At 41.4% G+C, this 27,751-nt stretch overlaps 1 protein-coding gene across 1 annotated transcript; it reads left to right on the plus strand.

The window, feature by feature from the left end:
* The first annotated feature begins 447 nt into the window (after window positions 1-447).
* On the plus strand, window positions 448-26,981 carry LOC149441975 (uncharacterized). The gene is made up of 6 exons (XM_089656670.1): window positions 448-487; window positions 1,552-1,757; window positions 13,623-13,802; window positions 21,757-21,868; window positions 23,804-23,940; window positions 26,439-26,981. Exons 1-6 carry the CDS (start codon window positions 448-450, stop codon window positions 26,784-26,786), a joined length of 1,023 nt encoding a protein of 340 aa, XP_089512796.1. The 3' UTR covers window positions 26,787-26,981.
* Window positions 26,982-27,751: the final 770 nt, after the last annotated feature.

A 27,751-nucleotide genomic window follows, 5' to 3' on the forward strand; every position in this document is an offset into this window, starting at 1 on the left:
TATATATATATATATATATATATATATATATATATATATATATATATATATATATATATATAATTATTATATATCCAGAATTGTAGCATTTCAAATATATTTGGGAGATATATATATATATCTCCCAAATATATTTGAAATGCTACAATTCTGGATAGAGATATATCTATCTCTATCCGAATATTTCTAAAATCTATTTTTGTTCCATATGGGTGGACAAGTGAGGCATCGCTCTTTTACTGACAGAATTAGTATGTAGGTCGCCAGTGAGGTTGTGACTCCCCACTCATCAAGCCAAAGAGGTAGCAACACATGGAAACATGGAGTATTGTTCAGCCCTGTAACCTTGTATAGTGATTCTGTGGCTTGTGAGTACTCATTAGCTACATGATCACTAGTCTGACATGGCCCTAACTGTTAGGTCACACTGAATCCACCTTTGAAATCATGTGGCTTCACTTGAAACTATATGATTCCAAAGCTGGATGTCAGTGCGATTTGGAAGACATCTGTGTGGCATCATACACCGATGTCTATGCAAGTCGCACATGAGCTTGCAAAAAAGTAGTGCATGAATTACTTTCAAAATTGGTGCGACTCCGACTGAGTCGGAGTCGCAACGATTTGACCACTTCCATTGCAAGCAATAGTGTGCTACTTGTCATGCGATTTTTATAGTTTCAAATCGCATGACAAGTCACATTGGTGTGACCGGGGACTAAGGGTAAGTTCTTTATAAGGCAGAGACCCTAATTGTATGCTCAGGCATCACTCTGCCTCACATAGATCTTCCATTTTATTCTTCTTGATGGCAACCTGTTGGAAATGTAGATGCTGGTTCATGAGTCCCAATACCTTTTATATCCTTTCCTTGAAATGTACATATATTATCCTTGTGGGTAATTTTATATCTGTCAGATGTGTATAAATAAATACATTATTTGTTACTAAACCCATAACTGTAAAATCTGTCTGTATATGAAGTAAAGCATGCTTGATATACCCACTGTGGAACCTAAGGGGTTAATCAGCCTTGTGTAAAAATGCTGTTTTTGATCCTGATTTCTCTGATTTTTTTCCCCCCCCCCAATCTCCTGATAAGACATATAGTGTGGAGACACTCTGTACATGCTCAGTTTGGTGTGTATTGCCATAGTGTTGTTTTTTTGTTTTTTTTCCTTGGGAGAGTGCATGTGATTAGCACAGGGTCAATCAGCACTATACAAACAGAGGCGGGGCTTCTGCATCCTCCTAGAGCAGAAAGAAAACTCCTCCTACAAGCTTTATCCAGTGCTCTGTTGAACACGTATAAAAGTCACAAGACTGCTCTAGCTGCTGATGTGAAAAGGTGTATTTAGCAGTTTATACTTAATAAAATAATTGCATTTCTTTGTTCTGTGTACTGTGGGAAACCAGATAATGTGAATGCAGGGTCCTGGGTTTAGTAACACTTTAAGTTTGAAATGTAGCTGTAATTAAAATCCTATCATGTAGTAGAATTAATGTGAAATACTGTATGCGTAACAATTTGTAAACTGATTGTGAATACAGTGTTATCTTCTTTTCCAGCAAACCCTCAGAAGAAGTTACTTCTTATTGATGTGGACTGTGGTACTGATGATGCCCAGGCTATTATGATGGCAATAGCTGCTCCTAATATTAAAATTTTGGGAATTACATGTGTAGGGGGAAATACTGAATTAGAAAATGTGTGCAAGAATGTTCTACGCGTCCTAAAAGTTTGTGACCGATTAGATGTAAGTAATAGTTTTTGTTCCCATATTATAAATAGTATTTATTTGCTGTAATCTGCATCTACTATTGTGCTCATAGTGTCCATTTTTAATTTCTGCATTAAGGCTTCATTCACACACTGCATTAAGCTGAAAAAATGCTGAAAAAAAGCTAAATAAAAAACGCTGGTAATAGGAAAGTTAGCGTTTTTTAATTCATATTTTTACAGTACATGCAGGTAAAAAAAAAGTTAGAAAAAAGCTGTTAGGAGCGATTTAGGAGCATTTCTGCCAGAAAACCGCTCCCAAAAACTCTACAAAAACTATTTTTTTTTCCTGCTCCTAAATGCTGATAACCGCTTCTATGTGCTTAAAAAAGCACCAGTGTGCATGCAGCCTGAAGAAGAATTATCACGATTTGTCTACATTATTTTGTTTCCCATGGGAACAAGTATATAGTACTTTGTCCCATCTTTCTAGTTGCCCTGTAACACTAGCTGTAATGTTAGACAGGGAGCCCTTTGCACACGGCTATCCAACACTACAGCATAGCAAGGGGATGGCTGCTTTGATAGCTAGCGCCTGTCTCCAGCTCCCAGTCAAGCATCCGCACATGTGTCAAACTGGCGGCCCTCCAGCTGTTGCCAAACTACAGGTCCCATGAGGCATTGCAAGATTGACAGTTACATGCATGACTCCCAAAGGCAGAGATATGATGGGACTTGTAGTTTTGCACCAGCTGGAGGGCTGCCAGTTTGACATCCCTGAGTTAGAGGAATGTGAAAATGGCCCATTTAACCTCCTGCATTGCTCTTGCCGGTGTTTAGCTAGGGCGAGGGCTGGGCAGGCTATCAGAGCAGCTGTCTATTGCAGCTAGTATTATAGGGCACCTAGGAAGATGGGACAAAGTACAACATGTACTGAATATTGTAATAAAAAAAATCTTCTTTGAATTAATGTACAGTAATTGTGCAGAGCATCCAGCTTTCTCAGCACAAGCTAACATTTATAATGTTTGTACCTGTTGTGACTAGCAAATGTTGGTGTGTACATTATTATGTCTACCTAATGCAAACAGTTTGCTGCAGTTTCCAAGGTGATTCCTCATTTTCCCTTGTCTCTCGCCCCAGTGGTACACAAATGGCAAATAAAATTTGACAAGGGTTTCAAAAGTTCTATACAAAATTTTTATTAAAAAAAAAATTAGTTTGATATACTGAAAGTAATTATAAAGACCCCCCCCCCCCCCAAAAAAAAATAAAAATAAAGTCCCCAGGTACATAGGTTGAATTAGGGAGCATCCTTTGTATGATGACTGCAGCTCTTCCAGCACTGTGGATGATCTTTGTGCACTACAATGAACAAAAAAACAGATGGCGCCACCATCTAAGTGTATCAGTTTTTTAAAAACGGTTTAAAAAATGGTTAAGTATTCACTACTTTCAAGAGTAGAAGAAAGATGGGGTCATCATCAGTTATAGCAGGATTCGATGCTGGCAGATGGGACCAGGAAGCAACTGCAGGAGACATCCAGCAGAAGAGGGATGAAAGGCTTGAACAGTGCCCACCAGCAAGAGCCATAATTACACTGGAACACAAGCCAGCTAGGACTGGAATCGGAAGCGACATTATTTATTTTCCTTTAAAATCGCTATAATTGTTTTTCAACCACTGTGGGACACCAAGTCTCAGCATTCCCGCATATTGTGTTCCCATTGACCTTCATTGTCCCCCTCTTGATTGGCTCAGTCCAGGTGCCAAGGGGAGAAGTGTGTTAAGGAAAAGGATCATGGGATATGTAGTTTGGATCATGGGATATGTAGTTTGGATCATGGGATATGTAGTTTGGATCATGGGATATGTAGTTTGATCAGCTCCAGGTGGAACTGCTCTCTGTCAAAAAGAATCTACACCTGCCAGGGGTCTCAGCAGTCGTAGAGGAGGGTAGAGATAAAACTTTTACAATGCTGCCCTGGAAAACTAGGGGCACTTGTGTGCCCTGCACAGCATGTTTCTCAGTGGCTCCAAGACAGTGCGACATCGCCCCCCCCATGTCTGGCTACATCTGAGGAACAGAGCAGAGTCACAGACCTAAGCTCAGGTGTTCCAGAGGCACAGTGTGGAGTTGCTAGCCTATCTACATGCAATCCAGAGACACAGAACTGAATGTGGGTCGGTCCCAGATGTGCAGTAGAGCCAAGCAAGTTAGCCAAAGATCATCATATTAACGCCTGAGGGGCCCCTCCATCATCAACCACTGATTTAACTCTACCACCCCTCTGGGAGTCATCTAACCTAACCAAATGATTTGAAAAACTATTGATTTAGTCTTCAAGACTAATTGACTCCAGGGCCGTGGGTAAGGGGGTACCACCAGTCTTTGTGTACGGGGCCCAGCCCAGCAGGGGAGCCCAGGCAGCTGGATGAATTGGATGTGGGCGGGCAGGGAGGGTGATCGGTATAATGGGAGGGGCAATTATTGGAACCGATCCACTGACTTTCTCTGCAGCAGCTGAAAGTTGACTTCTTCTCCTCCCCCCTCCTACTGGCGTTGAGCTGCTGTAGAGAGAACCATACAGGGATTCGGTTCCAGTAATTGACCCCCCCCCCACCCTGCCACACCCATTACCCTCCCTGTGCACCTATTTCCTCTGCTGCCCAGCCCCCCGTATGCCCTCACCATCACAGTGCTGGTGAATTCCCTTTTCTCCTTTTCAGCAGCTGCAAGCACACAGTAAGATCTTTCAGGATGGAGAGTGGGGGAAGGGTTTGGTAAATTCATCACATTTACCAGCCCCTTCCTTTCCTGAATGAACACAATGAGTAATTGGTACCAATCACTCACTGTGTATATCCATAACTGAAGCATAGTAAACTTTTTTTTGGGGGGAATTGGGGGCCCCTGCCAGGTTGCCTGTATGGGGCCCCATAGTTTCTAACAGCAGCCCTGATTGACTCCAATACCATTTATATTGAAAACTCTTTATTTCCCCTCCCTATTTATTATTTTGAACTTATTATGTCTTTACAACTAACTTAAGTTTTCCGAATAAACCCCATATAGTTCCTTCTGCTCCAATTGCCTGTTGGCTCTAATCAGGCAATCAAGCCGGCAACATGTAAGTTATTTTTGTTTGGTTTTTTTTTTGTTTTTGTTTTTTTGTTTTTTAGGACAATGCTGTATCTTGGTGATCATTTACTCAGCTTCACAGGCCATACCACCTAAGTCCTACTCTCTTATCGGGAATTGGCTAACAGGTGTATTGTGAAGCCCTGCAGGCAGACTTGAACATAGCTGGGTCACTCTAAGGGAAGTTGGTGGTGACATAGTCTAAAGGGGGTCTTGGTTCTACGTTCTCGCTGCCATCACTGTACCCTTTGTGCCCCTATACAGTTTAAGCTGATCTGAATAGTTTGTAAAAGAAAAAAATCTGGCCCAGGCTATCCTCTGCCTTTTTTAATATACTTCCATATTTAGCACACTAGGTCTCAGTATGTATTGTGTTAAGGATTTTGTATTCTTTTTGCTCTTTTACTGTGTTGTTTTATACTTGTTCAAGGTGTCTGACGTTAATAGAACCACAGCTATACTTAAACTGGTGTCCGCTAATTTCTTATTAGGGGTATGTCAGAGTGCTTAAGTGACATTCAATAACCTGTGTGTGTCTTTGTCCCAGGTTAGCCTCAGAGGGCATATCCATTCAGCAGCTCCTTCAGGGGTGCACTACATATTTTCATTTCCAGCCTGTACAGTATGTGATCAGGCATTGCTGACATAGTAATTACATGATTAGGAGCCTTTCTGATTCAATCCCAATCATCCGTGGAGATCAAGAGCCAGCACCCCTGCAAAGTGTTAGTTTAAGGCTTGCAACTTTTGTACCAGGCAATGGAGGCTCCATACAGTTTTTCACAGCTGATGCTGCTATAGGGATGCATGCTCAATAAGTTGGGTAGCTCAGATCAGCAATTATGCTGCAGTTATAATTATGCAAAAACCTAACAAATTACTGCATGTGGTGTCTGGTACCCTCTTGAGCCACTCGACCGTGGGTCAATTCTGACATTTCTCACATATACATACAAATCTGAAAGATTTGGCTAGAAAATTACTTATTTATATATTCTCTGTCTCTGTGACGAAGGGACGTCCCCCTCACCGCCGGTCCCTGTAACACCACCAGAGGGAGAATTCTTGTTTGTGACACCAATGGAAGGAGACTTCCCCTTACTTTCTGTTTTTGTGACCCCCCCCCCCCCCCCCACCAGAGAGAGAGACTTCCTCTGTTTCTGTGACCCCACCAGAGAGAGACTTCCCCTCACTTCCTGACCCTGTGACCCCACCTGAAGGAGACTTCCCTTTACTTACCGTCCCTGTGACCTCACCAGAGAGAAATTTCCTGTTTCTGTGACACCACTGGAGAGAGACTTGCCCTCACTACTTGACCCTGGGACCCCACTGGAGGGAGAATTCCCCTTACTTCCTGCCTGTGACCCTACTGGAATATAAAGTAGACTGCATAGATTAAACTACTAGACTGCACATGTATGCTTTACATTTTATACGTTTGTCACTTAACTGTCCTGCAGTGTGGCTGGAGAATGAGGGAGCTTGATTTACAGTATCTCACAGAAGTGAGTACACCCCTCACATTTTTGTAAATATTTTATTCTATCTTTTCATGTGACAACACTGAAGAAATGACACTTTGCTACAATGTAAAGTAGTAAGTGTACAGCTTATATAACATGTATATTTGCTGTCCCCTCAAAATAACTCAACACAGCCATTCATGTCTAAACTGCTGGCAACAAAAGTGAGTACAACCCTAAGTGAAAAATGTCCAAATTAGGCCCAAAGTGTCAATATTTTATGTGGCCACCATTATTTTCCAGCACTGCTTTAACCAACTTGGGCATGGAGTTCACCAGAGCTTCACAGGTTGCCACTGGAGTCCTCTTCCATTCCTCCATGATGACATCAAGGAGCTGGTGGATGTTAGAGACCTTGCGCACCTCCACCTTCCATTTGAGGATGCCCCACAGATGCTCAATAGGTTTTAGTTTTGGCCAGTCCATCACCTTTACCCTCCGCTTCTTTAGCAAGGCAGTGGTCATCTTGGAGGTGTTTGGGGTCATTATCATGTTGGAATACTACCCTGCGGCCCAGTCTCCGAATGGAGGGGATCATGCTCTGCTTCAGTATGTCATAGTACATGTTGGCATTCATGGTTGCCCCAATGAACTGTAGCTCCCCAGTGCTGGCAGCACTCATGCAGCCCCAGACAATGACACTTCCACCACCATGCTTGACTGTAGGCAAGACACACTGGTCTTTGTACTCCTTAGCTGGTTGCCACCACACACTCTTGACACCATCTGAACCAAATACGTTTATCTTGGTCTCATCAGACCACAGGCCATGGTTCCAGTAATCCATGTCCTTAGTCTGCTTGTCTTCAGCAAACTGTCTGCGGGCTTTCTTGTGCATCATCTTTAGAAGAGGCTTCCTTCTGGGACGACAGTCATGTCAGTGGCTAACTGGGCCCAATTTGGACATTTTCACTTAGGGGTGTACTCACTTTTGTTCCCAGTGGTTTAGACATGAATAGCTGTGTTATTTTGAGGGGACAGCAAATTTACACTGTTATACAAGCTGTACACTCACTACATTGTAGCAAAGTGTCATTTCTTCAGAGGATATGATGTAATCCCGGCTGTTACACTTCCCCCTTGATAGAGCAGATGCTGTTATCTTTTGAATTACAGACTTCCTGAGAATTCAGTTAGACTTTTCTCTTCAATAGTAAGGAATTTCACAAATGTATGAACGGTTTGGTGTTTTGTGTAGGGGGTGTACTATTGGTTAATTTTTTTGCCTATTCCGGAGCTCTTCTTTAACGCGTACTTGAAGTTTCATTGATGTTAGGATTAACACTGATGGATGCTTCTAGAACAAAAATAACAGATACCACAGATATCTGTCTCTGTGAATGGGACCTCGGAATCCCACCTGCCATTGATTTTCACTTGTTTCTTCTCTACACCAGCTAAATTGACAAATGACTCCCCAGCAACAGGACTGCTAAAAACTACAAAGAACATTCTCAATTATTTCTTGTGGCTCTTCCTCTCTGGGGACCCCAGCAATCAGTGACAGCTGGGATTGAGAGCTAGCACTGCAAAGTGTCGGATTCTGGCTCTCAAAGCGTGGACATTTTTAAATGCACATGTATCATGCTGGGTGAGGTTAATTTAACCGCTATAACAGATATACTGCTACAGGGCGGCACGAATGCGCAAAATAACATGTGTATATACAGTATACGTGATTTCGCATTCCTGGGTAGGGGCTGCGGCTGTCAATCACCAGGTTCCGGACGGTGATTGCCGAGCATCTCCGACAGGGAGGAGAACTGTATGTAAACAATACAATTCTCCTCCTTGTCAGCTCCTGCACACTGCTTTTGATGGCTGTGGCTGGTGGGGGGGATTAATCCTCTGAAGGACAAGTGGTTAAACGCTTACCTGTAGGTAAAACATGAAAAACAAGGTTTACTTCCACTTTAACAAATATGTTTATCTCTGTGTTATGAATTTTAAAACCATAAGGCTACTTTTCACACTGAGGAGTTTTTGAAGCGCTTTTATATTACATAGGGAAGCATTTTTCTTGAGCTTTTCAGGTGCTTCTTTTTATGTCTGTTTTCACCAGTGGCGGACTTACCATTTAGGCATTCCCCAAGGGCCCAAGGTCAGTAGGGGGACCCAATGAGAGACTCACTGGGCACAATTCAGTAAGCGGTATCTTACCGCATCCAAGTATGCAGTAGGATACCGCATAGCATTTAAAAAAAAGTTTGAATTCACCAAAAACCGCTACTGAAATACCGCACAAGTTATTTTATCAAGTCGGTATTTTAGTAGTGAAAAACATGCGGTAATATTTAAGCTGTCAGCGGGTTTCCCGTCTGACAGCTGAATGTAAAAAGAATTGTCAGCAATTAAAAAAAAAAAAAAAAAAAATTTATAAAACGACGTGGGGTCCCCCCCATCCATACCTAGCCCTTCGGGTCTGATATGGATTTTGAGGGGAACCACGCCAAAATTATAAAGGGGGGGAAAAAAAAACCTTATCTGAGCATGCAGCCCTGCAGGTCAGGAAAGTGGGGGGGACGAGTGAGCACCCCCCCGAACCATACCAGGCCATAAGCCCTCAACATGGGGGGGGGTGCTTTGGGGGGGACAAGGGCCTCTTCCCTACAACCCTGGCCTGTGGTTGTGGGGGTCTGCGGGCAGGGGGCTTATCGGAATCTGGAAGCCCTCTTTAGCAAGGGGGCGCCCAGATCCCACCCCCCCCCCATGTGAATGTGTATGGGATACATTGTATCGTACCCCATTCACAAAATATGTGTGTGAAAAAAGACAGTCTTTGACAAGTACTTTATTAAAAGAATGTCCTCTGCAGTAGATCCAATGTCAATCACGATGTCCGCCGCTACCCGAAAACTGGTCCCGGCCGTTTCACTGTTCCGCTGGCTTGACAGTAAATAAATACGCAAGGGGTGGGGCCACCCAGGGCACATTTATGTGACCCCGCCCCTTGTGGCGTCATCAACTAGGGCATGCTGGGTCAATGTCACAAGGTGGGGCCACATGGGTGATGTCACTGGGTAGCCCCACCCCTTACATGTTTACGAACAGTCAGATGAGTGGGAGCTGAGCCTTTTTTTTTTTTTTTTTCCTTTAATTTCGGCATGGGGGTCCCCCTCAAAACCCATACCAGACCCGAAGGGCTTGGTATAATTGGAGGGGGAACCCCACAACGTTTCAGTTTTAATATCCTTTTTAATGCCCTTTCTATGCAGCTGAGCTGCAATATGTAGGCAGGGTGTTTTTTAGGGTTTGGCTTTAGTGTAGGCGGAGAGAGAGGGGGTCCCATATCTTATTGCACGAGGGCCCTATGAGTTGTCAGTCTGCTCCTTTTCACACTGGGATGTTGCACTTCCCTTGCAGTTTAAAAACAAAACGCCTCTTCCCATTGAAATTAATGGAAAACGCATGATAAATGCCTGTGAGAAGTCCTTTAAAAAAAACGCCCAGAAAGCATGTCAAAAGCATGGTAAAATGCCAATGCATTTTTTCCTGTGTTTTTGGAGCAGATCAGTGTGAAAGTAGCCTAACAAATGGGTAAATCTGCTTATATTGCAGTGATGTGCTGCATAGGTTGTTGTGTGGTATGGTTTTTTTTTTTTTTTTTTCCCCAGTTATACAATCTAAGCTGTTAGGTACTTTACCCAAAATATAGCTACAAGGATAAGAAGTTGAAATTCTTTTTTTCAACCTTTTATAACGCCTGCAGTTGTTGCTGCAGTACAATAAATGTGGAGGACTGGTTGACAGAAGTTCAAATCCTCTGTCTGCAAGCATGGGTTCAGATTTGTCCTCATTAAATAGATTTCTCATGACTTCCTGGCTTGACAGAAAGTGAGTAAAATTTCCCCAAAACAAAAACTACAATAAATTCCTAGCTTATGCTTGCCACATAGAGCCTCTGTACTTATGATTTCTCCATTTTCTGGTGTGCACTCCCCTTTATATATTTGACGTTCCATCACTGTTTGGTTAAAAATAGCTTTTTGTCCCTTTTTGGACCTTGAGGACGCAGACTGTTTGTTTTTTAGACCAATGAACACATTCCTCTCCACTCCTCCAGAGTCACTCCATCACATGAAAATAAAACTAAAATAGTGCGTTATCTTTAAAAACTTTTTAAATCAAATCACCATTACCATTGCACTCACTTTTTTCTGATGCCAGATCGCACCTGATATATACAGCATGTATAATGGACATGGCGGTCCTGTGCAATATTGCTCTCATCGTTGTACTTTCTTTCCAAGCGTCTTGGTGTCATCCTCTAGCCCCGGGATTTTGACATGCGTGCAAGAGATATTTGGCTGCCCAAATCAAAATTAAAGTGGAGCTCCATCCAAAAGGGGAAGTTCCACTTTAAGGCATTGTCCCCCGCTCCCCATTAAGGATTGGCACCTTTTGAGGAGTGGGGGGAGGGGATACCCGAATTTGACAGGTACCCCGCTCCCACTGTGGTCGCCTAGGCGATCAGAAGCGGAAGTTGTCTTCCCCCTCCCTCCCCGTAGTCTTGTGGGACACGTGATGGCTCCCAGAAGACTACGGTACCATTCACAGAGTGCAGCACTACTCGCGCATGCGCAGTGGGCACCCAAGCTGTCATAGTTGGGTGCCCACACTGAAGATGCCGGCTCCAAGTTGACAGGATGGTCTGTTAACCCGGCCGGTGTGAGGACACCGTGGGATCGAGGGACAGGTGAGTATCCGTTTTTTAAAAGTCAGCAGCTACAGTTTTTTTTGTAGGTGCTGACTTTTTGTTTTTCTAAATTCCAACTGGACCTCCAGTTTAGTCGATTGATGACTGGCCTAACTGTAGACCAGAAATGTTGAAGTCTGACACCACTGTGGGTTTATTTATTTATTTTTTTGCTATGTAAAGGAAAAAAGACCAACAAATTTGAAAAAAAGCTTCTCTTCGTTTCTGTTATATAACTTTGCCAATAAATCTTTTTTTTTTTATAAATTTAAACATCAGTCTAGGCAGCAGGCAAAAACATAGTCCATTAACCAGGGTCAGTCCAAGTGGTAGACAAAGGGGTGGTCAGTGTGATATTCTGGAGGGGTTGTTCAAGTGTAGTAGCTTGCTGGTCTCTGGTAAAACCTGGACACGGGTAGAGGCTTCTTCCCACCTAAAGCTTTTCAAGGACTCTAGACCATAATCCGGAATTACAAAAGCCAGAGAAAACCAAAAGTTTTGTTTTCTCCGCTCTTAAACCACACTCTGCATATGTGAGAACTCTGTATTGCCTTCAATATCACTACTACAGTGGTGGGCCTCACACTCTCATAGCAGGCAAAAGATCAGTCCAGGTGGAAGGCAGAAATGTGGTCGATAAACAGGCCACAGTCAGTGCAGGCTACAGGCATGGCCAGTATGCAGGAAACTGGTTGGTCCATGAAGCAGGCAGAAACGTGGTTGGGAAAACGTCAGTGCCCAGAACATGAGATACAGGCAAAGTGCATGTAGTTAGTAAAGATATGGTGAAGGTGGTTTCTTCTGCATCTAATATAGTAAGAAATGGTAATGGCAGAAGCAATCTACTATGTAGAGGCCAGGCTGTGAGTGACATTGGGGATAATGGTAATGTGTGTCATACTTTATACCACCTTTTGGCGCAAACTCAACATTTTTGTTGAGGGTCTTTGCCCTGTTTTGTTGGGAGGAGTAAGGGCTCATGTTGCCTACATCAGAACAAAGGTTTTCAGGTGTAGGTTCTTGCTGGTAAATAAGGACTGCTGCAACCCCTTATTTGTAGTTTAGGAAGGAACCAGGTCTTCTGCCACCCTCTAGATGATGTAGGAGTTGTAAATGCTAGTTGGAACAGATAGATGGACACTGTTATAGACCCGTGAATGGCCAGGTAAGGCATCATTTTTGTCACTGTAAATCTAAACCTCTCATGAATTGATTGTAGTCGTGTAGGCAATTAGGTTTGTGGACCAGACCATGCCTTCCTTGGATTGCCACTGAGGTATCTTTTGTGGTTGGAAGAAAGGATATACATGTCCCGCTTAACCTTCCATTTAAGGGCCAAAATTTCTTCATTGCTCAAACTTTCTGACTCACCCTTTTCAAATTTGTGGTGACCAGTCTTTGAGAGAATCCCTTGCAATTTGCTCATGCTGTACCACAAGCTAGAGTTTGCTGCAGGTAAACATTCAGAAAAGTGCAGGCTGGTATAAAAATTGTCCACATAAAGATGGTATCCCTGGGAGAACAAGAGTGACATAAGGTCCCACACTATTTTTCTGCTGCTACCCATATAGGTTGGGCATCAAGGGGGCTCCAGCTGGCTATCTTTCCCTTTTGTAAAAGCAGAAGTCCTATATAAACTTTGTGAGAGGGCCACAGGGTACACATAACTTCACATCATATCTGGCCCATTAACTGGGGTTCTGCTGTTTGTTGCCCAGCCTGTAAAATGGATGACAGACTCACCATTGCAGATATGTTTGTCGGGTATAAATCTGAGAATATTTTGGAGGAAAAAAATTGATAAGTGGACCATTTTGTAAAACTTGTCATTTTCAGGGTGACTTTGGGGAGGACACAGGGACCCTTTCATCCTCTGAATCAGAGACCGTTCCTGAATCACTGCTCTTCACATGTTCATATGCAGAATCTGAATTGGACAGTGAGCGCTCCTGTCTACTCTCATCTGTCAAGCTCATAATCTTAAAGGCCTCCTTTTTTTGAACATGTTGTTTAGGACATCTCATATTTATGAAAATCGAAAACCCCTTTTGAATCACATTATTTTGTTAGAGCTTATAATATAATATATAGTTTTAATGTTTTTAGGTTCAGATCTATTTTTCTGTCTTATTTGTGAACAAGAAATGGCTAAATTCAATTCAAGTGGTAGCTTCATAGAGTGCTCAGATGGCATGCCTGCACACTTGCAATGCCAGTACTAGCCACCAGGTAGCGCTTGTAGGTTATGCTGTTGTTTCTTATTGGATTACAGTACAGTGTAAAACTAAAATATTTTTGTTGGATGATATCATATTGAATTGTAACAACAGAAATACCACACACAGATGTAAAATAATAATCTTCCTTTATTAAAATGGCCATCAGGAGCAGTTTCTATGTTCACCGTAGGCACGGAGCTTATAATAGTACATTTGCATCAAGTTCCAATAAAATCAGGCATGTGGCTTTGCTTTGCATACAGTGTTGCCTTGATCTATGAATATATTGTATATTTTATATGATCTGTTCTGATTCTACAGATTCCTGTGTATAAAGGAGCTGGCACAGCAATCCTAGGAAAGAACATAAATGCATCATACTTTCATGGAGTAGATGGGTTGGGTGATGTACCGGATCCGGATGCCCCCAGCCTGGAATTGCTACAAAAAGAGCATGCTATTGACGCAATAAAACGCTTTACTTCTCAGTATCCAGGCCAGGTAACAATTGACATTCAACAATCATGTAGAGCAAGAGTATTGCTACTCTAAAGAAAGATTTATTATTTGGAAATTGCCTAATTGGTGATAGATCAGTCAAGATCACATCACAAATGTTTTGGTGGGAGTTACTTTTGGTGAAATAATGGTAAGTTAGTAATGTAGCCCAATCCAGAGAAACCTTCAGAAAAAAATAATTTCATAGTGTGTTGAAAAACCTTGTCAACTTCTGCTTCCAACCTGAAATTAAAGAAGTAATATACGGTATTATACCTATGTACTGTTCATTGTCATTACATGCGTATTGTGATGTTACCCCTATAATTAGTTTTTTTTTCTTAGGTACATAAAGACTGGGTGACGCTGTTGAACAAAGGAAATTATACCTAAAGTTCTCAGCTGTTGTTGAACTCTAAATATTTGTATGTTGTCAGCTGATGTTCATGCTAGGATTTGTTGTTACTTGTCTTGTGCTACTTTCTAGTCTCTTGTTTGACAGTGGGGTTGTCTTTGCCAAACAAACACTATAATTTTGCTGTTTTACTGCATAAAATGGGCTCTGTCAAAGGTTTTCAATTACTGAAGTGCACCAGGTGTAACAGGATAGAACTCTCTCTGTGAGAGGCAGTTTGAATACAATTTTTGACAGGAATCCATAACCAAATGTGAGTCTGGCTGGCAACAATGTGGATAGTAGTTATGTCACCTAGGTTTCTGACCGACACAGTATAAGAAACTTCTAGATGTGAATCTCTTATGGAGAAAACTTGATTTTTCATTTTTTCAGAGCTTGGTAAGTTCTGGTTTGGGTCCTGGAGCTCAAGGACCTTGAAGAGTTTTTTGGTGTGATGAAGCCTTCAGTCCCAAAAAATATTCTAAATGTCCATCTGAAATTACAGTCTCTGCTTGCAGTTGCAGTCAGAAGGGTCATTTGTATAGTGTTATGTCTCTCCAATCTAAGCATTGATAGTGTGATCTCCGTAACTTACAGTTGTGATGCGATAGCGATAACTCCAACCTCAGTTGGATACCACAGTCAGTGACTCAATTGATAAGACATCTTGTAGATCTTGTGAAATTATTCCATAAAAAGAGAGAATCTTACAACAATGAACATTCGATAGGTCAAAAGATCATAATGTTTCCTGCTCCATGACATGAGGCTAGAGCTGCAATGCATTTCTGGGAAAGGGGAAGGGCTATCTATACAGCATTAACTAAACCAAAGGAAAGGGAGGAGCAGACACAAAATATAGAAACACTTAAAGGCATATGACAGTCATGTGAAACATGACACTCCCCGTTGAAATCTGATTTCTATTATAACAAACTTCAAGTCCAATATAAATAATGAAGATTCTTTCCAGGAACATCTGCAAAACAAGAGGCAAGGGAAGAACAAAAGAAAACAATGCAAACATTTAGCATAATACTTTCAGATGTTGGTCTTGAAAGGCCAGTCTGAAACATGGAAATCCATAATCAGAGGAAAAGGCAGCAACATGCACGATTCCTTCTTACCTCCCTTTAAATCAGGTTGATGACTTGTCTTCCTCTTTGGGCAAAAGAAGTACTAGTTCCTTTATAGGCCTTAAGTAAAGGTGTGCAGAACCTTCTTTCATGGTGGATATAACCAAGATGTGTACCGAAATGCAGTAGTAGGTACTGCACGACTGCCGCAGTCAGCAGGGTTAAGGCTAGTGGGAACATAGTGCCATTGTCCAGGATTTAGAGATTGTTTCCAGGATTCCTGCCTTTTGTTGTTTCTCCTTGTGTAAGGGGGTATCCCAGTCTCAGTTTTCAAAAGTAAGTTGTCTCAGCAGTATCTTACCCTGAATGGTGAGAGGTGTAATGAAACCTAACGGATCATGAATGCTGTTCACTGTAGACAATACTCCTCGCTTTGTGAAGGGCTTGTCGCAGGCTGATGCTTGAAATGTGAATGTGTCTTGTTTTTAACATTCCAAAGCAGTCCAAGACTACGTTGTGTAACAGGTCAGATCCTAGTTGGAATTTCTTCACACTGACAGCATGGTCATCAGAAGGAAAGACTATCATGACCTTGTCGTTGTTAGAGATGATTTTGTGAAGTCTGAGGTTTGCAGTGGCAAGCATGTTCTGGGTTTAAGAAGGTCAATAGCTTCTTCTTCATTGGGCAGAGATTTGAGTCCGTCGTCTACATAGAAATTCCTTTCAACGAACTGTCTTGCATCAGATCCAAATTCTTTCTCACCCCCTTGAGCTTAAAGGCATATGACAGTCATGTGAAACATGACCTATAGTACCATTTGTAGTGGGGGATATGCCCTTAAAAACTACAGGATGTTAATTTTGCAGAGGGGTATCCCACAATTTTGGAAACTCCAGGAGATTAAAGGCCTGTACACACCGTATGAAAATTGTAGTTCGAGGAGCAATCGTACAACAATCTGATTGTTAGTATACACCTTTCGAGAGCCAATCATGACAGTTCATTCGACAATAACCGAAGGGAGAAGCGCTAACATTTTTCTCGTACGATTTTCGTTTAATCTGTACAGTAGTCATCGTATGAGAATTTTCATAAGTTTAGTAACCTCTTCTTCATTTTTGCTATATTTTTTGACTGATTTTATTTTTATTTCTTTTTTGCAGCCATCATATAGCCTGACTGTTAAGATCCATATTTTTGGATATATTTTGAGTTGATTTAATTGATACCTATGTATAACTTTTGTATGCTCTATATCAGTTATGTATTTGGTTATTTCTTTTTGATATATTGAGTAAGTTGGAGATGCAGTTAATTATGGTGATCTATATGCATGTGATCATCCAAATAGCACAATGTAATACCTGTTGGTGATGAAATTGACTCTATAGGGCTTTTGAATCATGAGTATCTGTTTCTTTATTGAGGCTTTAAATGGATGTATAGACACTTGACAGCGGGTTCGGTCAGAGAACCTCTCTTTTGTGTGCCTCTCTAATTGTGGCTTTAAATGGATGTATAGTTATTGGATCTGGATAGTGGTTCTCTTTTAAGCACCTTTCCTCTGTATATGTATCCAGCTCTCTCCACTTGGTGAGGATTAATATATATATATGGTGTTTTTCTGTCCTTATCTGTGGACTTTATAAGATGGCCACGATCATGTGACCTCCTGAAATTACGACGCCTGATGTATTGATGTCGGACGTCGTGACTTCATCAGCGTACATCAGTGATGTCTCCACACATGCGCAATAGGGTGAAATGGCCTCCAAATTGACAGTCAGTACCTCTATTTTAAAGTCTGAGAATATAGATGTATGTGATGAATATTGGAGAGGACTGACGGGAATTTGTAGATGCAAGATTGCTTTCTCCCCTCCTATGATTTAGAGTCTTTGAATACACATGTAACCATTCATCTGGAGCCCTTTTGGAGGTCACAGACTGTCCACTGGGACATATAACCATTCTGTCTGCTGTGGTATGCATCTGTCTAAATGGACACGATGTGTAAAATAACAGCGAGCGCTTATAATGGTAAAAGCAGCTGTACACTAAAAGGAAACCCCAAACCTTCAGATAAAATATGTATAAAAGTTGTGCAGCGCTAAAAATCAAACAGTAAAAGATTCAATAAATGCAAATAATATTGTAAAAAGTCCAAGAAGGAAAATTAATATATATTGTGAAGTATATGTATATATTAATTATATAATGCGAGCCAAGGTGACTTAAGTTAATCCAGATATGATGTAATTCCACAGTCCATGTGAGCGGCAAGCAAATAGTTAAAATGCACACTCACCAGATACGCATAGCTAACGTGCAGTATATAAATCAATGCAGATCAGCCCGGAGTCCCTCTTAAGGATACTGGAGATAACCGCCAAGGGTGGATGGATAACATCAAGGTGGCACTGTGTCTGGAGGTCCCCTTTAAGGATATGGATTCAACCTCTTCTGGATATGGAAATGGTCACCAAGGGGGGAGGGGGTTCTGGGGGGTTAAAAGCTCACCAAAGAGCGACAGAAGGAAATGCCCATAGTGTAGTAGGTTACGTTCCAAAGTTTATTAAACGTATAGGTAGATAAAAGTAAACATACATGCGGCAAATTCTTAATGTAGGTACAAAACCGTAAATCAGCCTAAAGCTGCTATGAGCACTGACCAGCTGGTATAAGTATGGCGGCCGCTGGAACTCCGTGATCCGGCGGCGTAATGTCAGAGCATGCAGGCTCCTCCCAAGACACGTTTCGTACAAAGTACGTCCTCAGTTGGGGTATGCTTCTACCAGCTGGTCATCAATGGCTCATCAATAAGGGGAGTATTACCAGTAAATCCTTCTAGCAAGGATCTAGAAACCTTTCAGGTTTCCATCTCTGACCTTATCTCCATTCATGATTTCGCTATGGAAACTAGCATGCTAAAAAAAAAAAAAATCATCCGATATTCTCATCGTGTTTACTAAGCCTTAGGCAGACTGCCTAGCATGCAGTAGGATATATTAAGTATTAAAACTTTTACCCTTCTCGGTGTTGCTGGTAGCAGCAGATAAAACAGGAGTGTTTGACTAAATAACTTGGTTACATTGTTAGACATTGCTTGTGGAAGCCCACCGAAAAGAAGATTCTAGAGTTATGGTGGGACGCAATGAAGGTTACCTTTTTGGAGGCCTTGGGAAGAAACCCTGATGTTAAGGATTTTTTTTTTTTCTTTTGAATAATCATGGGCAGTTGGCCTTTTCAGTGAAGTTGGCAGCTAGACTGAATGCTTCACAGCTATACCCTTGAGCTAAACGCTGACATAGATATACAGTGTAAGTGGTAATAATTATATACATAGACAAACTCAAAATCATATAACACACATTTAATAAAGATTATTGTCTTACTCATTCAAGAGTTTGTAAGTAATGAGTCCAAACAGAACAAAATTATTCTTCCAGAAATAGTAAATTGCATAAACCAAAATGTGTCAGATTTATTCAGTAATAATGATGGAAGCTTATCCTCTGGGAACAGGGCTACAGCCAGTAGGATGGAATTCCTGCACTATAGAACCAACAGAAAACACTTCTAAGAAAAGTGTTATTTTCATTTTAAAAAATGCTTTACAATCAAACATGTTACCCTTACCTGCTCTGTGCTCTCCTGGGTTTTGGAATAGTTTTTCAAATTTCACAGAATGTGCCCTTTTAAAAGTATGGACAGTCTAGAGGGACCCCATTTTAGAATGGGATGCCTCAGGATTGTCTATAATTTTAAAGGGTGCCTTGACTGAAAAAAGGTTGAGAAACACTGGGCTCTGAAACAATGGCACCCTGACTGCCATTAGGTATCGGGATGAAATCCTTGGGCCGTTGTCAGACCCTATGCTGGTGCAGTGGGTCCTGTGTTCCTCCTGGTGCACGACAATGCTTGGCCTTATGTGGCAAGAGTATGCAGGCAGTTCCTGAAGGATAAAGGATTTTACACCATTGAATGGCCCCCACAGTCGCCTGACCTTAATCCAATAGAACTCCTCTGGGATATTATATTTCGGCCCATCCGTTGCCGCCAGGTTGCACCTCAGACTGTCCAGGAGCTCAGTGATGCCCTGGTCAAGATCTGGGAGGAAATACCATAGTACACAATCTGTCGTCTCATTGCGAGCATGCCCCGATGTTGTTAGGCATGCATATGTGAGATGGGGAAACCGCTCTCATTGTTTGAACACTGTTTGTGTGGAAGTAAATTAATATTTTGACTGACATTCTGTGGTTTAGCAACAAGATGTCACTGTTTTTCTAACACAGCCTCAGACTGCATAGATATTTGTATATTCATGAAGAGGTGGGGTTTTACACAGAGTTGGAGAGAACAGGAAGGAGAGAGAGAAGCCATGTTTTGGAGCATGGTGAATAAGGGGTCGTGTGAGCTGAGAATCTGATGACATCCAGGTGTGAAAGCGTCCCTCAGTAACCAGAGATTGCTGCCAGGAATGCTGATGAGATTGCTGCCAGGAAGGCTGATGAGAGCAGAGGAACTAAGCAACATATACGGCAAGACCGCATGCTTGTTGGAGAGACATTTGTTTTGTTCTGTTCAGAGTCACCAGCGAATGAAAAGCAGACCCGGGTCGGTAAGATCGTGCATGCACCTCATTTCAGTGCTGGTGCCTTGAGACTGAGTCCAGGCCTATAGTTAGTTAGTTAGGGTCTCTGTTTGTGTCAGGCCACAAGTGTTGTTACTGATTATTGGAAGTACTCCACAACTTAAAGTGACATTTCACATTGGAGAGCTGATAAAATCCTACAAACTCAAGCCAGACTGGCGTTTTGCTCAGAAGGAATACTCAGGCACGTGCTACAGGACCAGTTATGGGAGGGGGAATACTGTAGATTTGTGTAAGATTGTAAGCTGTTGTGCTGCAGTGCAGGCTAGCCCATACCGTACACCCATACACTGATTCCTGCTCTTTTAGGGTAATAACAGGTAAGGTGTGGCAGCTTAGTTGTGCCCGCCAGTAGGTAAATTACTTCACTTTCTACCTTCATCCATCAGAAGGCGCCATGCTGTGCAGCACAAGGGTCTCAGCCTTTGGGCTGGGTGTATGTAAATTTATTGTATGTTCCCAGCATTTGTGGTTGTGTCTATTTGCCACATCTAAGTAAAATTCTGTTGTGGCAAAAGCTGGTGTTGGGGTTGCTTTCCTCGTTCGTGACTTCACTGTATCCTGGGGAGCCCACCCCGGTACACGGCTTACACATACAAGCACGTGGGGCCATACAAACTACTGAGTACCATTTTGAGTTGCTGAAATGAAATTTCAGCAAAATGGACTAGCCTGCTGCGTTATTTTTTCACTTTGATTTTTGGGGTGTCTTTGTATTCAGTTCTCGGTAGGTTGATGATTTTCATTTCCTTCAAACGATGGGGCATCCTTATGTACCCAACACATTACCCAGCACATGTCAGTATAGATATCCAGCATGATATTTTTCCCCATTGAGATCTGATGTGTTTTCAAAGTGTTCCTTTAATTTTTTTGAGCAGTGTGTGTGTATGCATGTGTTTGTGTGTATGTGTGTATGCCCTGTTGTCACAGTGTGTGAAGACCAGGGGTTCCCATCTTCCCAACACTTTAATGTTCAGTGAGCTCTTGAATCCGTAAGTTCTTGTTTGGGTCAGGCATGCACAGGGTTTTTGTAGACGTCCTGGAGTCCATGTGGCTGCAAGGGAATAGCCAGAGGTACAGATGTGAAAATGTTTAAAGCTTTCCTTTAATAAAAGTGGTCAAAGAAAGGCCGAAAAATAGTTCTCAGAAGATTAGGTCAGAGCTAATCCTTTTTTTCTTTTTGCTACATTTGCTAAAATGCTCATTCCTGTCGGATAGCAGAGCCAGACTGAAAGCCTGACATTTTTCTAATTGGGTTGAGCAAAACAGCGTGCTCAGCTCCCTGCCCCTAGCCTGGGAATAGATAATGAAGGAAAAGCAGAATGCTGATGAGTTGTCCTTAAGCCCCTTTTTCCTGTGAGCATGTTCCTTGTCAGAATATGTGCATGTAGCACACTTGATTTTTTCCTGGTGTTGTCCCTCTCTTTTCTAGTCTGAGTGCTGCTGTACAAAGGATAACAAGGAACCAGTATATTATTTCCAGAAGTCAAAGTTACATAGTTATAGTAATAGAAAAAAGACACGTCCATGTTTAGAAAAATGACATATTTCCTTTATGTTTAAGCAATCTAAAACAAAATTAAAAACATGCATTCATAGAACCCGAAACCCACTGTTTATTTGGAGGAAGGTGAAAAAAACATCCACTTAGTTACTTTATTGTTATTGGCACTAGCATCCTGAATGTGAGAAAAATATTACTTTGCTTTTTACTTTAAAAAAAAAAAAAAAAAAAGAAACCCTTTCCATTAAATTCTCTAATTGGTACAATTTTTGTCTTAATTTTTTTTTCTCCTTCTTTCTTCTTTTTTTTTTTTTTTTAGATCTCTTTGGTGGCTACAGGTCCCTTAACCAACTTGGCCCTAGCTGTGAGGATGGATCCAAAAATACCGCAGAAACTGCAGAGTCTATACATAATGGGTGGAAATATGGAATGTAAGTCAGAGATTGTAGATTCTCAGCTTATAAATAATGTTAGGTATATCGTCCCTTCCTGCTGATGCCTCCCGCCCCTTTAAGAGGTTCTAAATGCAGGGAGGTGAGCATTGCAATCATGTGACCGCTGTGATTGGCACTTACAGTGGTCACATGATTGGAAAGCTCCAGATCGTAAGTAGGCATCTGGAGGTTTCTGATACCTGCCAGAAACTGTGCTGGGAGCGCTCAGGTAGCACGCGCTCTCAGCACAGAAATGTTTATATTTGGGATGCATATATGCTGCCTCTCGGTGTTGAAGCCCACATGCTGACAGGCCGCACAGATGCGTAAGGCTGGCGGGAACATGTTCAGTTATCAGCTCTTTTTTGATGTTCTATCCCATTCCACTTGTAAACTCAGTTAATTTAGGAATTGAATTGGCTGGTCACTCCTTGCCTGTTTTGCATGTTTACATACCTCCCAACATTTGAGCTTGGGGGAGGGACAATTGAGGGGGGTAATGCCCTGTGGCAGACATTGTGAGCCACAACAAAAAGTGGGTGCGGCCAAACAAACAGTAAGAGGGGCATAAAGAAAACCAGGACTTCCTTGCATCTATAAAATACACTTTGATTGCTGTGCCAAAAACAAGAGCCTCAGGGACACACATAAATCCCAGCAAAATCATTTAAAAAAGTAGTAGAAAAAGAAGAAAAAACGTTTGTGTCCTATGGACACACAGAAAATATACAGAGAGCTAACATGTAGGCTGAGCCTACCTTTAAAGAGGATTTTTTTAAAACCTCTGCTTACCTGCTGGTTAGTTCTGCTAAGTTTAGATACTCATTCAGCGCTGTCCAGCTGAGATCACTCTCTTCTGGCAGTGCTTGGTCCCTGCACTGCCATGTTGCACTGTGACATCATCGATAGACAGCTGTTCTGGGTTCAGCCGGTACACTACCTGATGATGCAACACTAGGCCCCCTCCTCATTTACCCAATGAAAGGCTATGCCTCCTGGGAAATGAGACCTGCATATCGCAGAAGCCAACGGGAGGTCTGAGCATTTTATTCGCCTAGGTGAATAATGGGCAAATGAGGCAGGGTCCAATAATTTTATGTAAAAAAAAAAGAAAAGGGAAAAAAACAGTCCAAGTCGTACACAGGACAGGAGGAGAGGTGGAGTGGAAGGATGTAGTATTTGAGCTGAACCCAGATCTGCTTTAAAGGAGTGCCACCCGAGGCACTTGCCCTACATCTCTTGCGTGGCACCTGGGTCCTAATTACTGCTATCGCCCCCCTCTATGGTGGCTGGCATCTCTTTAATTTAATTTAGGGAAGGATGGGTGAGAGGATATGTGCTGGGGGGGGGGGGGGGAGAAGACTAGAAGTTGGAGTGGGGATTTGGGGATTAGCTTTTCAAATCTGACTCCCCCCCTTCTAGAACAAATCCTTTTCCTTCCTGAAGTGCCCCCCCCCCCCAACACATTTTGTTATATTCCTCCCCTCAATCATTCCAACCAGTGTATATCTTTGTTACCTACACTCTTCCCCCTTTCTGGTCTGTGTCTCCCTCTGCAAGTCTCCATTCATATTTAACGAAGTACAGACCTGGGATCAGCATAGCTGCTGCAGCGTGTTGTCCCTCCTCCTTAGCTCCTTCTCCTGTCTTGTGTCTATAATAACAGAGCATCTAGGGACAGATGCCAGCTCCCATAGAGGTGGCAATCATGGCTTCTAGGACCCCAGGCATCTCATGAGAGATTCAAGGTTAGTTGCCCAGTGCCAAAACATGTTGTGGCACTGGCCTCTGGGATTTAGCATGGATTATTGGGATGCCAGGATTTAAATCTCTGTGCTGTCCTGGCAAATCCAGGACAGTTGGAAGGTATGTGCTTGTACAGTAATTTATATACATTTCTTATTGTAAGCCAACTTTTTTTTGCTTGTTTAGCAAGAGGAAACACCACTTGTTGTGGAGAGTTTAACTTCCTTGCAGATCCAGAAGCTGCCTACATAGTTTTGAATGACTATTTGTGTAAAACCTACATTGCTACTTGGGAGCATTCATGCCGCTCTAAACTGTCATGGGTAAGTAGAACCCCTAAACCTCTATGAAATTCAGTACCTGTTGTATGTATACTATATATTAATTGTGTGTGCATATGTTGTCCTTCCTAACTTTCTATTTTAAGCAAAGTAAATGTAAAGCAGAAAATTCTGTCAGGGTGGCACAAACATCTCAGCTATTAATGGGAACCTGGACCGAGAGGTAACTGTATATGTAGGCTGCTGTTTCAAACTTCTTCATAAACTGGCCTGGCAAAAACACGCAGCTGGGAAAGTCGGGGTGAAGTCAGAACTGCTGATCCATATACTTATTTTGGGTCAGTGTCCTAAAAAGTATTGAAGCCAAAAGGTATAAAGTTGGATCTCAGGTGGCCTTCAGGTGGATTCTGTCTGGAATGGCCAAAATAAAAATCTAAATGAGCAGTTTTTAACTTGAGAACTGTACAGTCTTTTCTGGAATGGTGAAAATCGCTGAAAGTCTATATCGGGGGGGATTCTGTGATTACAGAAAAATAATTTTATATGTGGATTGATAGGACAGAGAACCCATATAGTGGACCTATATTTTAGGGATCCTGACAAGCAAAAGAGACATCTCCCTTTTGTAGTGTGGAAATATGTACAAGTTTAAAATGGCAGTTGGTTCCTAAGGGCACGGTGTTGGTACCCTCTCGGACATAAAGTATCACTGTTACTTGAAAAGAAAACGGGAAGTAAAGCCTTCCTCTAATGTTTGTTAGGCTAGAAGATTGTTCCTGACTTTCAGTGGTGCATTTAAAACTCCACCTTTCAGTTAAGGGTAAGGCAGTGCTCGACCTTCAAATACTTGGAGGCATTTGATTAAGATGGGTGGTTTATGAGATACTTTAAATCTTTTTAATACTATATTAAATCCTCTGTAGTTTTGGGTTTCATGCTGTAAACCATATCCTCTGAAATCCTTAGATGACACTGCACACATCTCTCGTAAAGACTTGAAATCGGCCTAGTTTTCAATTATGTCGGACCTGGCAGAGACCTGGGTTTGGCCACTGTCTCTGAACAAAGACTCCACATCTTTGTGGTTTCATTTTTATAACCTACATGTTGCATACAATGTGTTAACTAAGAAAGGACCTATAGTATGAAATGCATTCTCAAAATGTTACCATTATTACAAGCTCTGTGCATATCCAATATGTTGTACGGAACAGTACAAAGCTGACAGGTTTCCCATATAGAGCAAAGCAACAGCTTCAAATTATTGGTGGCTCCCCTAGCTTTATATAACTTTCATTACCTTTTATCACATTTCCCCACCTTTCGACTTGACTGCTAGGTGTGAAGAAATTGGGGGCTCCCACCCTGCCCCCATATGGCCTGAGAGGCCAAGCAACTGCAATGAGACCAGAGAAGGAGCGTGAGCCACAGGTTTCATATATCTGCAGGTAGCGGGTTTTTCTTTTTTTTTTTTTTTTTTTCTTTTAGTTGTAGTTGTAATGCTACAAAGGGGAAAACTCTGGTCATTGCTAGTTTTTTTTTTTATTGCAATCTGTATCTCTTCTTTTTCTTTTATAAGTTATATTTCATTCTTTGGCAAAGCACACAGTACAATTAACAGAGCGTAGCCTCTAGGACAAAAAGAGGAAAGACCCATACAAAACTTGTGACTCGAGTCAAAGGGATAGTGATCGTAATTCCACAATGTAACCTGGATATCCTAGTAAGGCCTAAGAATTCTACACTCAAACAAGGCCACTGGTTGTTCAACCACATACAAAGTTTCTTATCCTTCAAATGTTTTAAGTAGGTGGAGATCTGTAGAGTAATGCTTAATCCAAAGGAACTTGTTTTGTAAAAAAAAATTATAGGGAGCTTAGAGTAGACAATGAAACAGAAGGCAGATGGAACAGGAAAGGATTGGAGAATAAATAAAAAAATAGGGGGAGGGAGTAGATTACAGTGGGGATAAGGTCGTAGTAGAAGAGAATGGAGACCACTGGAGGGCCCAGAAGCGTCTGACGTGTGACCACTACTGAGGTGAAGCTGGAGTGATCAGGGTGATTAGATGTGAGGTGTAGTCAGTATTGGAAATAGTGCCAATAATACCATGTTTTATGGAACTTTTCATCTATATGTTTCAAAGCCACTTTTTTGGGTTTTCCATTTTTTTTTTTTTGTGGTATACAGACCTTGGCAGCACTTAGAATATGAATCAGGAGGAATCACTTGTATATTCGCCCTTGAAAATGGGGTAATGTGTAGGAGGAACATCTCAAGGTGAACCTCCAGCAATATATCGATAAGCTTGTGGACCAGGTGGCAGACATCATCCCAAAAGGGTCTTATACGAGCTCCCGACCAGAAAATATGCGTCTCTGCTCTTCTTAACAAAAGCTTTACAGCCAATTATGTTTCTTGTTACAGTCACTGTTAACAGTGGCATGGTGTATTTATTGTATTGATATTTCTATCTAGATAGTTTTATGTTACAACAAAATGGTAAACTGTTCATAACTAACATTGTTTTGGTTATTTAGGAATGGTATGATAACTGGGTCAACATGGGGACAAAAAAATCTAACTTCATAAAGAAGATATATGCTCACAGCTTGCAGTACTCAAGAAGTGATAAGGAAGAGAAAGCCATTGTAGATGGACCTGGATTTGTCTCCTGTGACTCCTATGCCATAGCTGCAGCCATTGATCCCAGCACTGTTACCAAATTCATTGAATGTGGGGTGACTGTGGAGCTTTCTGGAAAGTTCACTCGGGGAATGATGGTGCTGGATTTGATTGATGAACTAAAGAAGAAAAACAAAGCTGTTATTATGAATGGATGCGATCTGGAAAAATTTAGCAAGCTTATGGAGTCTTCTCTTAAATAGAGAAAAATTCTAATACTTGTTAAACATATAAAAAAAAGTTTAAGCAATAAAATATATTGATTAATGTAACAAATATGTATCCTGTTTAACAAGCATTCAGACTAATTGCTAAGCTATATTTCCTGTGTTTTTTAAAATGTAAAACCTGTATTAAAAAACACTATATATAAAATAAATTTTAACATGGAATATTCCGCCAAAGCTTCTATTTTGAATATTTCTGTGTGAATGGATTTACTAGTTCTGGCAAGAGGTTATTAACATGCCTGCTTCATATATACACTATCTATTACAATCTGTTGTATTCATGCTTTTTCTATGTCCTTATCAGCAACGTCATAACCACATGTACAAGAATGTATTAATGTCATAAAATTGAATAACTTTTCTTTTTCACTATTCTCTTAACTTCGTCAAGCCAGAATGGTTGTTTTTGCTTTTGGGTAGACAATGAGTTAAATAACTGCCTCCCCAGTTTTTCTTTTGTTTGAAGAGCCTGGTTTTCCATCATGTTGGACCTTACACAGACCTGAACTTTCACAGAACAAAGCTCAGCCACTGCCTCTGAAGAGAGACTTTATAATTTGTGTTTTTTTTTTTTATTTTTTTATTTTAACTGCATGATTGTTGAGCTGGGAATGGGTTCTCTACTAAAGTATTTAGAGTAGAAATCCTGCAATGTCTTCCACTTAACTTACAGTATAGTAAGCATTACCAGAAATCAATCTGCATATACATATAAATTAGTTTATTCCATTTTTGGGTAGATGGAGGTGGGATAACAAGTCCATCCGCTTTTTTTTTTTTTTTTTCCCTTTTGGACCCAATAATATCTTGCCCGCTGGGTTTCTTCTTTTTTTTTTTATTTTTTTCCCCAAGCTGGGATCACAGCTCTACAAAACTCTTCTTTTGGTGTCCTCTTCACCCATTTTGGCTCTGACATGAAATGGAAAACAGTCCATATT

Source organism: Staurois parvus, unplaced genomic scaffold, assembly GCF_062004578.1.
Source record: "Staurois parvus isolate SC_StPar_1 unplaced genomic scaffold, SC_StPar_1.0 ptg000928l, whole genome shotgun sequence".
In the NCBI taxonomy this organism is placed as follows: domain Eukaryota; kingdom Metazoa; phylum Chordata; class Amphibia; order Anura; family Ranidae; genus Staurois; species Staurois parvus.

Bases quoted from the DNA above. Each gene is read 5' to 3' on its own strand.
- LOC149441975 (XM_089656670.1), top strand. From the start codon at position 448: ATGTGGCTTCACTTGAAACTATATGATTCCAAAGCTGGAT. The intron at 13,803-21,756 runs GTAACAATTGAC...TTTTTTTTTTAG, and splicing joins CTTCTCAGTATCCAGGCCAG to ATCTCTTTGGTGGCTACAGG. The intron at 21,869-23,803 runs GTAAGTCAGAGA...TTGCTTGTTTAG, and splicing joins AATGGGTGGAAATATGGAAT to CAAGAGGAAACACCACTTGT.